We start from the raw sequence: 15705 nt of genomic DNA, 5'->3' as shown, positions 1-15705 counted from the left end.
ATCATTAGAACATGGCCTGTGATGGACTAGAACGTAATAATATCATTAGAACATGGCCTGTGATGGACTAGAACATATAATAATATCATTAGAACATGGCCTGTGATGGACTAGAACGTAATAATATCATTAGAACATGGACTGTGATGGACTAGAACATATAATAATATCATTAGAACATGGCCTGTGATGGACTAGAATGTAATAATATCATTAGAACATGGCCTGTGATGGACTAGAATGTAATAATATCATTAGAACATGGCCTGTGATGGACTAGAACGTAATAATATCATTAGAACATGGCCTGTGATGGACTAGAACGTAATAATATCATTAGAACATGGCCTGTGATCGACACAGGAGTCCTCTGATCATCTGCCAGAGTGTTTTCTATTTTCCAGGCAGCATTTACCATGTGAATAAGCCTTTTCATTTATGCAGATCAGGTCAGTCTTGACGCTCTTCCATCCTTGCCTTCTCATATGTTTAAAAAAAAATGAATGCATTCAAAGGGTATCTGTCAAACAGATTGCTGAGAGTCCTTTATGTAAGTGTTTGGTGTCATGGTGACCTTGGTCCCCATATCATTGGTTCCATTGAAAGGATCTGAGATTGGACCGTGGGCTCCTTCTGTTTTGGTTCCTCACCTATCTGCTACTGGAAAAGTTTGTGGTCAGGCTGACATTGTGAAGTGTGAGTCTCCCATTCCTCCCATATGCAACCCTGTTGACTCCCAGTCCCTTCACCTCTCTCTCTCTCCGGCAGCTCTTGCGTTTCGTCACATAAACTGAACTGTCATCATTCCCCCGTGACATTTTTTTATTTATTACATCTTTTCACATTTATTTAACCAGGTAGGCTTGTTGAGAAGTTCTCATTTACGACCTGGCCAAGAATAAGCAAAGCAGTACGACACAAACAACAACACAGAGTTACACATGGAATAAACAAGCGTACAGTCAATAACACCATAGAAAAAAATAAAGTTTATATACAGTGTGGCATGAGGAGGTAGGCAATAAATAGGCCATAGTAGCGAAATAATTACAATTTAGCAGATTAACACTGGAGTGATAGATGAGCAGATGATGATGTACAAGTCGATACTGGTATGCGAAAGAGCAGAAAAGTAAATAAAAACAATATGGGGATGAGGTAGGTAGATTGGGTGGGCTATTGACAGATGGACTATGTACAGCTGCAGCGATCGGTTCGCGTCTGTTGGTTTAACACTGTAAGGTGTGTGCTGTTGACATAGTTGGGTTTACACTCAGTTTAGCTAAGGCATGGTTCACTGACAACGTGGACAGAACATATTGTACGGGAAATATCAAGCCTCTTGTTTTTATTTTTAGTATGAAGCATCCAGTGCCAGTACTATTAAAACTGAATTTACACTTTTATTTGTATTTAACCTTTATTTAACGAGGCTGCCAACAAACAGAATAGAGTCACTTTTTTTCCTGTCATGGAACCTGGAAAAGCACGCTCCATAACTCTTCCACGTGTGGTGTCCCTGTCTTTGACCCCCTTCCCCGTCCCCTCCTGTGATTTAAGGTCAGGTGTATGGCAGGGGCACAAGGTTGGAGTGTCTGTGTCAGTGCATAAGGTCCTATGAGCCTTGTGGCATCTCATGTCGCGAGCTACTGGCAGGAAACACGAGACCCTTGGGCCAGAGTGGAATGAGTGGCATTTCAGCCGAGACTTGAGAGAGCAGAGGGTTCTCCCCGCTCACCCCTCACCTTCACCCACCCTGTGACCGCAACCAACTCCCTGACAGAACTCAGCCTTACCGGCTTCCTTAAACTAGTCTGGTCACAGATCTGTTTGTGCTGTCAACCTTTGTTTGGCTTGATCATAGGAGTTGCCACGACAGCACAAACAGACCTTGAACAAGGTACTTAACCCTCATTTGCTCCAGGGTCACTGTACTACTATGGTTGACCATGTAAAAAAATCACATTTCACTGACTGCACCTATCTGGTGTATGTGACAATAAAATCATATATTTTTATATATATATATATTTTTATCTGGCACCAAGCTGGCTTTTCCAGCTATTTTAATCAGTGTTGTCAGCGCTCAGTAACAGTGGGATGTTAGTGGTGTTAGGAAGGACAGGGAGGACATTAATCTGGAGCTGATGAATCTACTGAACAGATACAGCCCTTGGTTCACTCCAGACCTGACTGCCCTCGACCAGCACAAAAACATCCTGTGGCGGACTGCAATAGCATCGAACAGTCCCCGCGATATGCAACTGTTCAGGGAAGTCAGGAACCAATACACGCAGTCAGTCAGGAAAGCTAAGGCCAGCTTCTTCAGGCAGAAGTTTGCATCCTGTAGCTCCAACTCCAAAAAGTTCTGGGACACTGTGAAATCCATGGAGAACAAGAGCACCTCCTCCCAGCTGCCCACTGCACTGAGGCTAGGGAACACGGTCACCACCGACAAATCCATGATTATCGAAAACTTCAACAAGCATTTCTCAACGGCTGGCCATGCCTTCCGCCTGGCTACTCCTACCTCGGCCAACAGCTCCGGCCCCCCGCAGCTCCTCGCCCAAGCCTCTCCAGGTTCTCCTTTACCCAAATCCAGATAGCAGATGTTCTGAAAGAGCTGCAAAACCTGGACCCGTATAAATCAGCTGGGCTTGACAATCTGGACCCTCTATTTCTGAAACTATCCGCCGTCATTGTCGCAACCCCTATTACCAGCCTGTTCAACCTCTCTTTCATATCGTCTGAGATCCCCAAGGATTGGAAAGCTGCCGCAGTCATCCCCCTCTTCAAAGGGGGAGACACCCTGGACCCAAACTGTTACAGACCTATATCCATCCTGCCCTGCTTATCTAAGGTCTTCGAAAGCCAAGTCAACAAACAGGTCACTGACCATTTCGAATCCCACCGTACCTTCTCCGCTATGCAATCTGGTTTCCGAGCCGGTCACGGGTGCATCTCAGCCACACTCAAGGTACTAAACGACATCATAACCGCCATCGATAAAAGACAGTACTGTGCAGCCGTCTTCATCGACCTTGCCAAGGCTTTCGACTCTGTCAATCACCATATTCTTATCGGCAGACTCAGTAGCCTCGGTTTTTCGGATGACTGCCTTGCCTGGTTCACCATTACTTTGCAGACAGAGTTCAGTGTGTCAAATCGGAGGGCATGTTGTCCGGTCCTCTGGCAGTCTCTATGGGGGTGCCACAGGGTTCAATTCTCGGGCCGACTCTTTTCTCTGTATATATCAATGATGTTGCTCTTGCTGCGGGCGATTCCCTGATCCACCTCTACGCAGACGACACCATTGTATACACTTTCGGCCCGTCATTGGACACTGTGCTATCTAACCTCCAATCGAGCTTCAATGCCATACAACACTCCTTCCGTGGCCTCCAACTGCTCTTAAACGCTAGTAAAACCAAATGCATGCTTTTCAACCGATCGCTGCCTGCACCCGCATGCCCGACTAGCATCACCACACTGGATGGTTCCGACCTTGAATATGTGGACACCTATAAGTACCTAGGTGTCTGGCTAGACTGCAAACTCTCCTTCCAGACCCATATCAAACATCTCCAATCGAAAATCAAATCAAGAATCGGCTTTCTATTCCGCAACAAAGCCTCCTTCACTCACGCTGCCAAGCTTACCCTAGTAAAACTGACTATCCTACCGATCCTCGACTTCGGCGACGTCATCTACAAAATTGCTTCCAACACTCTACTCAGCAAACTGGATGCAGTCTATCACAGTGCCATCCGTTTTGTCACTAAAGCACCTTATACCACCCACCACTGCGACTTGTATGCTCTAGTCGGCTGGCCCTCGCTACATATTCGTCGCCAGACCCACTGGCTCCAGGTCATCTACAAGGCCATGCTAGGCAAAGCTCCGCCTTATCTCAGCTCACTGGTCACGATGGCAACACCCATCCGTAGCACGCGCTCCAGCAGGTGTATCTCATTGATCATCCCTAAAGCCAACACCTCATTCGGCCGCCTTTCGTTCCAGTACTCTGCTGCCTGTGACTGGAACGAATTGCAAAAATCGCTGAAGTTGGAGACTTATCTCCCTCACCAACTTCAAACATCAGCTAGCTGAGCAGCTAACCGATCGCTGCAGCTATACATAATCTATTGGTAAATAGCACACCCATTTTCACCTATCTCATCCCCACAGTTTTTATTTATTTACTTTTTGCTCTTTTGCACACCAATATCTCTACATGTACATGATCATCTGATCATTTATCACTCCAGTGTTAATCTGCAATATTGTAATTATTCGCCTACCTCCTCATGCCTTTTGCACACATTGTATATAGACTCCCCTTTTTTCTCTGTGTTATTGACTTGTTCATTGTTTACTCCATGTGTAACTCTGTGTTGTCTGTTCACACTGCTATGCTTTATCTTGGCCAGGTCGCAGTTGCAAATGAGAACCTGTTCTCAACTAGCCTACCTGGTTCAATAAAGGTGAAATAAAAAAAATAAAACTGTCTGCTCACTGCTTTGAAATAGATAGTGCTTGAAAGGCTTATGATGCCGGAAAAATATTGTCAGCTGGTTATCTCTCTTCCTCTGATGAGTTAACGCGAGGAAATGCAGACGTTCCACGCCGATGGGCAACCATTTTCTGGCAACAAAGCAAGTCCGTGGGATTCTGTCAGTCGTTTACATTTATCACTGGTAAGTGATCGGGTCAGACGCGGAACGATTGACACGGCATCTATGGACATGTGTAAGAAACACATCCATTTCCCATTGATGAATGATCAGGTTAAAGAAGACAAATGTCACATTTTGTTCTTATTATGTTGGTGATGTAATAATCTTGTTAGAGCATGGCCTTAGAGTCTGAATGCTCTTATTCAGACTCTAAAATACAAGGAAGAAAGCTGCAGGCACATAGTAGCTGGAAAGCAGGGCCCGGGCTAGATAAATGAGGAAAAACGCTTAGCAAATCCATTTTTCTTTGAATATTGTACGTTCGGTGAACTGTAGTATCATAGCAGTAACGTCACAATAACTTTTTTTTTGTTTCATATGATTTCATTGGCTCTGGAGGTTCTGCGAGTCATTAGAATCATGTTGTAAACCCTCAAAACGGAGAAGTGAACAGTGTTTTGTTTGAAGGCGTTATAAACTCTTTGTTGCGCTAACACAGTGTTTGTGCTCAGCGTCACTCAGGGCGCTTCCCTTATTGGATCGGCAGCAGCAGCACAGGCTCACGTTGTCTGGATTGCTCAGCAGTAAGAGCCCGCCAGCCAGGCAGGCCCAGCTGCCGTTGGCCTTCTGCTAATCTATGTGTTAACTACCATCTACCATGACCTATAACCTACATATTATATAATACAGCCATGTCTACTCACAGCCTCACTCTCAAGAAAACAACAACCTGCTTTTCAAGACTGCTTGAAAAACACCTTTGTGTTACCAAAGTCATGTGACGTCACCTGAGAATAGCACTGAAAAAAATAACCGTTTGTCTTGCAGCCTATCCTCCTCCCAGGCCCTTACTCAATGCCTTACAGCTCCCGTAGGCCACAACAAGAATGTTTTATGAGACTTTTCAATGTCAATGTCATAGTCTTCTGTTTGGTCTGAGTTAAACCCATGGAGACTAGGGTGTTGGCTACAGTTATTTTTCTCTCCATAACAACGACAGTAACCTGCCTCATAACCAAGGCACTGGTCTCCAGTCCTTATAACAAACAGTGCTATGAAGTATGATAGGCGGAAATAACTAACAAGATGATATGATTACTGTCTCTATCCTCTTAGGAATTCACTTTGGGAACATCTGGGGGTGCTCAGGAGGTTGGGTTGCCATGGACTTGCCTTGCTTTGGGAGTTCAGAGTAGCTTGTTGGTTGCAGCAGTTTGGTTGCAGTATCTTTCACTGAGCTTTTTTCTGTTTACCTGACCTGTCCATGGCTCACACTGTCTCAGGGAAAGAGACACACGAGACACAAGTGAAACAGAAATAGACACGTGCTGTTGAGATGGATTACTTTTCAAGATGTTTCCTCTGAAATCGGTGGCCTCCGGTGAGGCAGGACATTTCTTAGAACAATTGCGCAAGAAATGCTGCAATCCATCCCCAAACAACCCTCAGAAGCATTTCATCATTCAGATGGTCCATGACGTTCTCCCAATAGGCACATTCTATCTAATCAAACTAGAATGTAAAGTTTCAGGAAGAAACTTTAGTGTGATTGTTTCATCTATGGGTCGTCTTTTCCAATCGGATCATGCTTAATTTCCCGACCGAAACACCAGGAATCCCTTTTTAATGTATGTTTTTAATGTCTTCTATGCATGATGTTAAATCTATTTCCCTCCGGGACCGTAGCGTTGAATTTGAAGGTTAAATTCAGTTCCCTTGTGCCTCCAGGTAACAGCACCAGTCAGAACCAGTCTGAGCCAGTCCAGGTTCGGGATGCGGAGGGGATCACCCAGAGCCCCGTGGTGGAGGAGGAGTACCTCCAGATGAACGGCTGGCCCATCTGTAAGGACCAGGATGAGATGCTGAACTTGGCCTTCACTGTGGGCTCCTTCCTCCTCAGTGCCATCACCTTGCCCCTGGGCATTGTCATGGACAAGTATGGCCCACGCAAGCTCCGGCTGCTCGGCAGGTAATAGAACGGAGACAAGGTAGTATGTACAGTTGCGGCCACTATCATTTAAGCAAAGGTGTTGGGGTGACAGTCTCTGTACTCGGGTTCGAGTCCCGGCAGGGGCTATACCCAAAATTAGCTATATTGGTGTCAGAAGTGGGATGGCGCCCGGTGTTGTCAGAATAATTGCAGCATTGCACATGCAAACACGGCACTCTAATTAGTTTTATTGCGATTGTCACAAAACCTATGACTCGGTACAGGGTTGAATACCTTTTAGTGGCCGCAACTTCCTGCTGCAGTTTTTATGTTCTGTTTCTGACTTGGCTTTGGTGTGTCATCGTATGAATAAACCTTCCTCATATTCAACCTGTTCTGTTATTTCAGTACCTGCTTTGCTTTCTCCTGTATCCTGATCGCTTATGGATCGAGCGACCCCAAGAGTATGCATATTTCTTCGTTCTTTCTTTTTATTTACTCACGTTCTACTCTAGTATAGTATGTGTGTCTGTTCCTTAACACATGTGTTCTCCCTGTCCAGATTTGTCCATCCTCATATTCTTTGCTCTGGCACTGAACGGGTTCGGAGGAATGTGCATGACCTTTACTTCCCTCACGGTAAGTGGCTTCTTCTCCTGTACCGCAGGGAGAGGCTGGGGAGGGGACCGAGGTGAGTGAGCGAGGATGCATGTCTATGGCGGGAGTAGGGAGAGAGGAAAGGGAGCAGAGAGAGGTGGGGATGGGGACAGTGGTGAGGAGGGGGGAGTGCGCTAGGGTGGAATAGGGAGTAGGGAGACAGGGGAGCGGGAAGAGGAGTGGGGATGGAGAGGGGAGCGACGAGCGGGGTGGGCGGGTGGGACATGGGGATGTCGTCAGCACGGAGAAAGTGCTGCGTCACAGGGAGGCCACATGCAGAGGGATGGAGAGAGAGAGTGAGAAAATAAAGAAAGCGAGACAGACCCTGCGTTACAAATCTATTATTCAACTGTGCTCTGGTCCAACTGAGAGCCAAAAAAAGACACCTCCTCCTTACTTATTCATCATCCTGACAGAGTCCTTTGATTGGCCGGACCAAGACTGCCAGGGTTCACTGGCAGCTAGACTAAATGTTCGGACGGGTTTCACTGACACAATGGTGTTTACAGATAAAGTGATTTCATTGTTTCATTGTTTATCTGCCCCTAAACACAGACAAAGAAACTCACAACAAGCACTTTGAGAGAAAAGAGACACACTGTATGCTGAGCTAACAAACAGGAAGTAGGAAGTCAGTTACACTTAACGCTGCTGGGGTTCCTTCAACCCCTTCCTGACAGTTTCCTGCCCCCTGGCCTCCTCACCACCCCCCACTGCAGGGGCTCTGTCTGTCTGTCTGTCTGTCTGTCTGTCTGTCTGTCTGTCTGTCTGTCTGTCTGTCTGTCTGTCTGTCTGTCTGTCTGGCTGGCTGGCTGGCTGGCTGTCTGTCTGGCTGGCTGGCTGGCTGGCTGGCTGGCTGGCTGGCTGGCTGGCTGGCTGGCTGGCTGGCTGGCTGGCTGGCTGGCTGGCTGGCTGGCTGGCTGGCACACACACACACACACACACACACACACACACACACACACACACACACACACACACACACACACACACACACACACACACACTCACTACCACGACACCCAGAAGCTGCCCAACTGGTTTCTTCTGCCCCCCCCCACTCCCACTTCCAGACTGTTCGTGTTGTTTTCATTTTCTCTGGTTTCATTCATTCCCCACACAAGCATGCCTGAGCCTGTTGTGCTATAGCCGTTTAATTCCCTCATGTGTGTGTCAAGGAACTGGTCTGGTGTGGAACTGGTGTTGTTTCAGCTGTTCTGTTGCAGTAACCTCACGGTGGTAACTCCTTGCTCCGACTAACAGTGTGTTTTACACTGCTGGTCCGGGTTCCGGGTGTTTTTGTACAGCCGGACCTTTTTCTTCCAAACTTTCTTCTTCGCCACTCTCCTCCCGGGTGTGGGGGTCAAAGGTTGTCACAGAGGAAAATATATATATATTTTTTTTCTTTTTTGCACAAAAGCCAAATGGATACATTGTATCTCATTCAATCAGTCTGAACTCATTGAGTTGGTCCCTTACAGACACTCTGTGTCCCAGGCGGCACAGCTGCAGAAAAACAAGTGGAAGAGAACCCAAGGCGTTAGAGGAGAGCTCTTCTTTACCCACCTCTGTTTTCTATCAATAAACTGCCTAGCCTACCTCTGTCTGCCCCCTTCTCCGGTTACCAGCAGCAGGCTGTCTGTCTCTCCCTCTCTCTTCTCCATCCCTCCCTCCCACTTCCCTTTAATAGCTTTGACCTCAATCTCTCCTTCAGTCCACTATAGTATTAGTAATCACCACTGCGGATATCTCCTAACCATCCTCTATCCATCTCTCTCTCAACCAGACCCCCCCCAACCCCTCTGTCCGCACTCCTCACACACACACACACACACACACACACACACACACACACACACACACACACACACACACACACACACACACACACATGCATACACACACACACAGCACTCCTCCTCTTGTACATTGTGACACTTGTTATGATGATTCTATTATCTCTGAGTCATGTTTTGCATGAAACACTAATCCTTTCTATCTTAGGACTTCTTCATTGGTCCCAATCCCGCTCTGGGTTCTGTGTCACTAGGTCCTCGGGGGGAATTAAGTTTCAGTCTGGCTCGGTAAACATAGATTTCGTTTATTTACTGTTTCCTGGCACTTGGAAAGAGAACGACGGAGAGAGGTAGAGAGATGAATGTCAAAGGTGATGTGAAACTGGTGCTAGTCCCAGATCTGCATATGATGTTCTCTTGCCAGGAAAGCACAAACAGATCTTGGTCCAGGCTAGACTAATGATAGCTCCTCTCTACTCAGACAGGGTCACCACCACATACACCGACCCCCCCTGCCTGTAAAATGTCCTGCCATCAGATGTTTACTTGCTAACTGGTGCTTGATGACACTAATAGACTGTGGAGGCACTGATCTCAGGGTCATGTTGATTGACTTATTAAAAGGCCGTCAACTGCTGCACATGATGTTGTTTTCACCATATGCACTTAGCTTTAGGTTTCGATAGGGGTGGATAGAGATTCACAGCAAGGCCAGAAATGCAAAACAAAGTGTTGATGAGAAGGGGAGCGAGAGAGTGGTAGAGTGATGGCACAGAGATGGAGATATTCAGGCTGGTGTTGTCTGCGTGTGGTCGTCAGGGACACAGCATGTTGACTCATTTTATGATGGCTTTCCGTCCTGTCAGGATTGGACCGGTTTGTACTGGTTTCCTTTGGCTGATGAGAACCAGTCCAGTAAGCAGTGAAGCTTTTAACGCAACAGCAGCCCCTCTTCTCTCGTTCACTTCTCTGTTTTCCCCCCTCTGTCAATATCCTCCTTGTCTGTTCTCTCTGGCGTTTGTGCCTCAGAGGCTTTTAGTTATTCCACTCTCCTCGTTTCTCTCCCACTTTTGTCTCCCTCTGTCTCCGCCTGCTGCACTCGAGATAACGATCATTGCTGCCGTCACACAGAAGAATCGGATGAACCCAGGCTAGGGTTTGTTTTTCAAGTAGAACTGCACACATTTGAGACAGACATTCAATCAATAGAATATATTTATAAATCCATTTTTACATCAGTAGATGTCACAAAGTGCTGATACAGAAACCCAGCCTTAAACCCCAAACAGCACTTCTCCTTGTTAGCAACATTTTGATATGGAAAGTGTAGAATGTGTAGTATTTACTGAGATGCGAATAGGATAAGACTGCTTCCCTTAATGGCTTTAGAGCAGGTATTCCCAAACTGGGATATGCACACTCCCAGGGGTACGTACAGTGCCGCCGGGGGTATGCCAAATCATTAAAATTATAATTTTTTCTTCACATTTTCTAAAAGTTTATATTCACATTCACAATTATATTGACATTTATATTCTCCAACGGGGCTATACATTTGAGTGAGTTTTTTTTACGCGCCTGAGTAGCCTCGTTTTACTGCCAAAAATAAAATTAAACTAGTGTCCAGTGAAATAACAACACAATGTCCAATACAGGTAGTCTAGTCAAATAATTAACATCCAATCACATTAACCATTACTCTCTCGTGGCAATTCCACTAATGGTCCCTATGTAGCCAAACGTAGCTGCTTGTCATGTTGGTTTCTGTACTGATGGCGCAAAAGCCATGACAGGGAGACATAGTGGAGTGGTAACGTGCGTGCAAGCATTTGCCCCCTGATGCCACTTGGGTACACTGCAGCATCCACCAAGAGGCTCTTGCTGCCAAGGGAATACCTGACAGCTTGAAAGACGTTTTGGACACTACAGTGAAAATGGTTAACTTTTTTTTAAGCAAGGCCCCTGAACTCTTTTGTATTGTCTGCACTATGCAATGATATGGGCAGTGACCATGTAACGCTTTTACAACATACAGAAGTGCGCTGGTTATCAAGGGGCAAAGTATTGACACGAGCTTAAAGTTTTCTTTACTGACCATAATTTTCACTTGTCTAACTGCTTGCATGATGACGAGTTTTTCACACGACTGGCCTATCTGGGTGATGTTTCTTCTCGCCTGAATGATCTGAATCTAGGATTACAGGGACTCTCTGCAACTACATTCAATGTGCGGGACAAAATTGAGGCTATGATTAAGAAGTTGGAGGTCTTCTCTGTGTAACGGATGTGAAACGCCTAGCTTAGTTAGCGGTGCGCGCTAAATAGCATTTCAATCAGTGACGTCACTTGCTCTGAGACCTTGAAGTAGTAGTTCCCCTTGCTCTGCAAGGGCCGCGGCTTTTGTGGAGCGATGGGTAACGATGCTTCGTGGGTGACTGTTGTTGATGTGTGCAGAGGGTCCCTGGTTCGAGCCCGGGTATGGGCGAGGGGACGGTCTAAAGTTATACAGTTACATCTGCATTAACAAGGACAACACACTGGTCTTTCCATCATTGTATGATTTTCTGTGTGCAAATGAACTCAATCTTATGGACAATGTGAAATGTGATATAGCGAAGCACCTGAGTGAGTTAGGTGCGCAATTACGCAGGTACTTTCCCAAAAAGAATGACACAAACAACTGGACCCGTTATCCCTTTCATGCTCTGCCTCCAGTCCACTGACCGATATCTTAACAAGAGAGCCTCATAGAAATTGCAACAAGCGGTTCTGTGAAAATTGAATTGAATCAGAAGCCACTGACAGATTTCTGGTTTGGGCTGTGCTCAGAGTATCCTGCCTTGGCAAATCCACTGTTAAGACACTGATGCCCTTTGCAACCACGTACCTATGTGAGAGTGGATTCTCGGCCCTCACTAGCATGAAAACTAAATACAGGCACAGACTGTGTGTGGAAAAGTATTTTTGACTGAGACTCTCCAATACAACCCAACATTGCAGAGTTATGTGCATCCTTTCAAGCACACCCTCATTAACCTGCGGTGAGTTATTCACTATTTACGATGACCAAATAAGGTTCTATATGTAAGATGGTTAAATAAAAAGCAAAATTATTGATTATTATTATTTGTGCCCTGGTCCTATAAGAGCTCTTTGTCACTTCCCACACGCCGGGTTGTGACAAACTCACACTCATTCTTATGTTTACAATGATGGCAAAAAAACAACATTTGAGAGTGCGCTGACCCTGGTGCTAGAGGGGGTATGCAGCTGGAGGTTAAATGTTTGAAGGGGTACGGGACTATGAAAAGTTTGGGAACCACTGCTTTAGAGGATCACTGCTTACCACAGGCATTCTTTACTGACTGCAAACATCACTCAGCATTTCAGATAGGGATTTTCTCAATCGTCTCAAGTGATAACTACTAGCACCTAGCCTAGTGAGGGTATGAAAGTGCATTGTAGACGTTTTCTTAACTGTTCAGGGCACAGACACGGCACTGGCTGCAGTTTATAGATCTGGAGTGATCAGCCTGTATTGATTAAATGATTGCCCATCAAGTTGTTGCTCCCCCACAAAAACATAGCAACATGGTTTAGCTTCCAGTACATCCTATGGAGTTAGATGCTACTCATAGTCCAACACTCTACAAACAGACTTTTGTCTTTTATCCCCATGACTGTTCCAGATACCATAATGGAGCCAAATAGAGCTTGGTAGGTGAATGCAGTCACATTTGTATTGACCTTGCCTTTTCGGCTTGGCTCTAGCAGAGCTAACAGAGACGGTATGTGCCCCAAATGGCACCCTATTCCCTGTATTGTGCACTACTTTGTACAGGGTCCATAGGGACTTGGTCAAATGTAGTACACTAGGCAGGGAGTAGGGTGCCATTTGGGATGCGGGCAGAGACGGTATTCATGAAACAGGAACAGGTAATGTCTCAGGTGAAGAGTTGGCCAATCATTAACCAGCCCTGGGTTGTTGTTTCTTTCTCTAGAAGACACTGTATTTAGTCATGCCTGATGGTGCCCAATTCAGGAAGTGCTCCGATATCGGAACACTGCGCGGTGGCCAGGCAGATTAGGAAGACAAACTCAAGGCTGCACTCCTATCAGGGCCAGGTTCATTAGGCAAGCATTGTTCAACGTTGCAGAGAGAAATGCCATTATTAGTGCTGACGTCCTTATTCTACATCACATAAAGTATTTCTATTGAAATGTTCTACAACGTAGCGTCCCAAGGCTTTTGTGTACACAGATCCTGTTTCCCAACATGAGCCTCTCCTCACAGGCTGTACGTCTACCTCCTTCATTACAGCTGACAGCTGGATATCCTTCTTATTATGTCATAGCTATGAGACATAATTATGTGGTTTGTTTCTGCACGTGAACAAGATCGAGGAATTCTGTTTGTGGCGGTTTGTTTTGGAACCACCACAGCAACTCCCAGTCAAACTGACTTCAGACCACTAAAACTAATGAGGCACCTACTGTAAATGCAGCATTTTAGGCTGGGAGCTGGTTTGGACCTTCCGATGCTGTTGATGTTTTGGACTCTACCTTCTGTTGACAATTCATTATATTTCCCTTTCCCCTGCATGTCCTTCATTTGATCAAAGGCAGGTGAACTCGTTCCATTACATCCAAACCTGGTAAACAACAATATTAGCAGAGCAGACAGACAAAGGGTGACTGGGATGTCTGTCTGTCTGTCTGTCTGTCTGTCTGTCTGTCTGTCTGTCTGTCTGTCTGTCTGTCTGTCTGTCTGTCTGTCTGTCTGTCTGTCTCACACTGACAGTCTGGTGGTGACAGAGAAATAGGTGAAATGAGGAGAGCAGAGCAATGGAAAGTACATCATATAGCCTTGTTATTTTATTTTTATTTGATTAGATTTCTTTTCCCTCTATTTAGTCAATATTTTCTTAACTGTAGTTCTTGAACTGCTTTGTTGGTTAAGAGCTTGTAAAGTAAGCATTTCACGGTAAGGTCTTGTGAAAAATCTAATTGGATTTGATTTGAAATCCCTGGCGACGCTCAAGCACATTATTCAGCCTATTCCGTGTGAGTTTAGTCCAGGGTAATTCCACAGCCAACACTGCTGATTGAAGCTGTGCTAGGTGGAGGTAGGTAGTGTGATAGGAGAGATGGTAGAGGTAGCCTTGCATAAGACCAGTGTTTCTCTCCTCTGTCTGCCAGCCTGATAATACAGACACACACACACATGTTTGTTTTACTATCCTTGTGGGGACCAAACAATTGATTCCCATTCAAAATCCTATTTGTCCTAACCCTTAACCTAACCATAAAACCCCTAAACCTAATCCTAATTGTAACCATAACCCCAAAGCCTAAAATACCCTTTTTCCTTGTGGGGACTGGCGAAATCTCCCCACTTCTGGTCCCCACAAGGATAGTAAAAACCAAACACACATGAACACACACACACACCTCTTCTTATCCTGCTAACTAGGCACCAGTGCTGAGTTGCAGTACTCACTCCTACTGTAAATGTCACAATAGAGATGTTTCCAGCTCATTTCACTTCTCCAGGAGGCCTGGAATGTGACTGTTAGTGTAGATGATTTGATTCTGCCGTTAACCTTTGCTCCAATTAGTGGTGGAGGGTAATGACGTCTGGGGAGGCCACGGCACGGGGTGAGAGATTTCCTCCGCGGCTCTAACAAGCAGGGAACCTGTGGTGAGGGTGGATGGACGGTTGTGCCATCAAACAGTCATGTTCAGGAGTTGTTGCGCTGGTGAACGGCTCAGTCAGTACATTTTTGGTGTGTTTCTGTCAGTGGCGTCTTTTGTTGTTGCTGTTCTCCCTCCATTTCCCTTCCCCGACTCTGTCCCGGGGGATTCAAGCGCACACACAGTGGAGATATGGAGGGCTGCCTAGTTTGCCAGACAGATGTTGCTCTCCCCTTTTTAATTGTTTCTTTCTCTGTCTCTCTATCCTCTCTCCTTCCCTTCGCCCACATTACTCATTCCATGTCAACAACCTCCAAAAAACACAGTCGGGATTTCCTAATATGATGTCATGCCTTACATTTTTGGAAAAACTGTTTTTGTTTAATGCGTGCGTGTCTCTATGGCTATGCGTGTGTTTTTGCACAAGTGAATGCATTGATCTGATTTAAGCGTGGCCTTATCGTATATCCTGTTGCTTTCTTGTGTTTTTCTCCTCAGCTTCCCAATATGTTTGGTGATCTTCGTTCCACCTTCATCGCTCTCATGATTGGATCGTATGCATCCTCCGCTGTCACCTTCCCTGGGATCAAGGTAGCTTACATACGCGCACATCTACTTAGCTAGTCTACACATGCATGCATACCATGCACACCATTATGGAGGTTAGCTATCAAGGCTAACTATTTGACTCTACTTTCCTATTCCCGCGTGTCAATGTGAAGGTCAGACATAGAGCTAATGTTGTGGTTGTTGGTCCCTGCTTCCTCTCTCATCAGGTGATCTATGACCTAGGAGCCACCTTCATCACTATCCTGCTGGTGTGGGCTGCCTGTGCTGGCCTCGTCTTCATCAACTGCTTCTTCAACTGGCCCCTGGAGCCCTTCCCTGGACCTGAGGATATGGACTACACGTAAGACACTCCTAAACATCACATTCCATAACATCACATTCC

General features: G+C 45.8%; 1 protein-coding gene across 2 annotated transcripts in view; it reads left to right on the top strand.

Moving 5' to 3' along the window:
* LOC118384915 (large neutral amino acids transporter small subunit 4-like) overlaps window positions 1–15705 on the top strand; it is a 34281-nt gene that overhangs the window by 7348 nt on the left and 11228 nt on the right. For both annotated transcript variants that reach the window (XM_052524606.1, XM_052524607.1), the window contains exons 3-7: window positions 6405–6645; window positions 7015–7070; window positions 7169–7245; window positions 15252–15344; window positions 15530–15663. In XM_052524606.1, the coding sequence (XP_052380566.1) occupies window positions 6405–6645; window positions 7015–7070; window positions 7169–7245; window positions 15252–15344; window positions 15530–15663 (601 nt within the window). The remainder of the gene's footprint in view (window positions 1–6404; window positions 6646–7014; window positions 7071–7168; window positions 7246–15251; window positions 15345–15529; window positions 15664–15705) is intronic.

The sequence above is a fragment of the Oncorhynchus keta genome, chromosome 1 (genome assembly GCF_023373465.1).
Source record: "Oncorhynchus keta strain PuntledgeMale-10-30-2019 chromosome 1, Oket_V2, whole genome shotgun sequence".
NCBI classification, from domain to species: Eukaryota; Metazoa; Chordata; class Actinopteri; order Salmoniformes; family Salmonidae; genus Oncorhynchus; species Oncorhynchus keta.
Note: the sequence above shows the minus strand (reverse complement) of the source record. Positions and strands in the feature narration are given on the sequence as shown.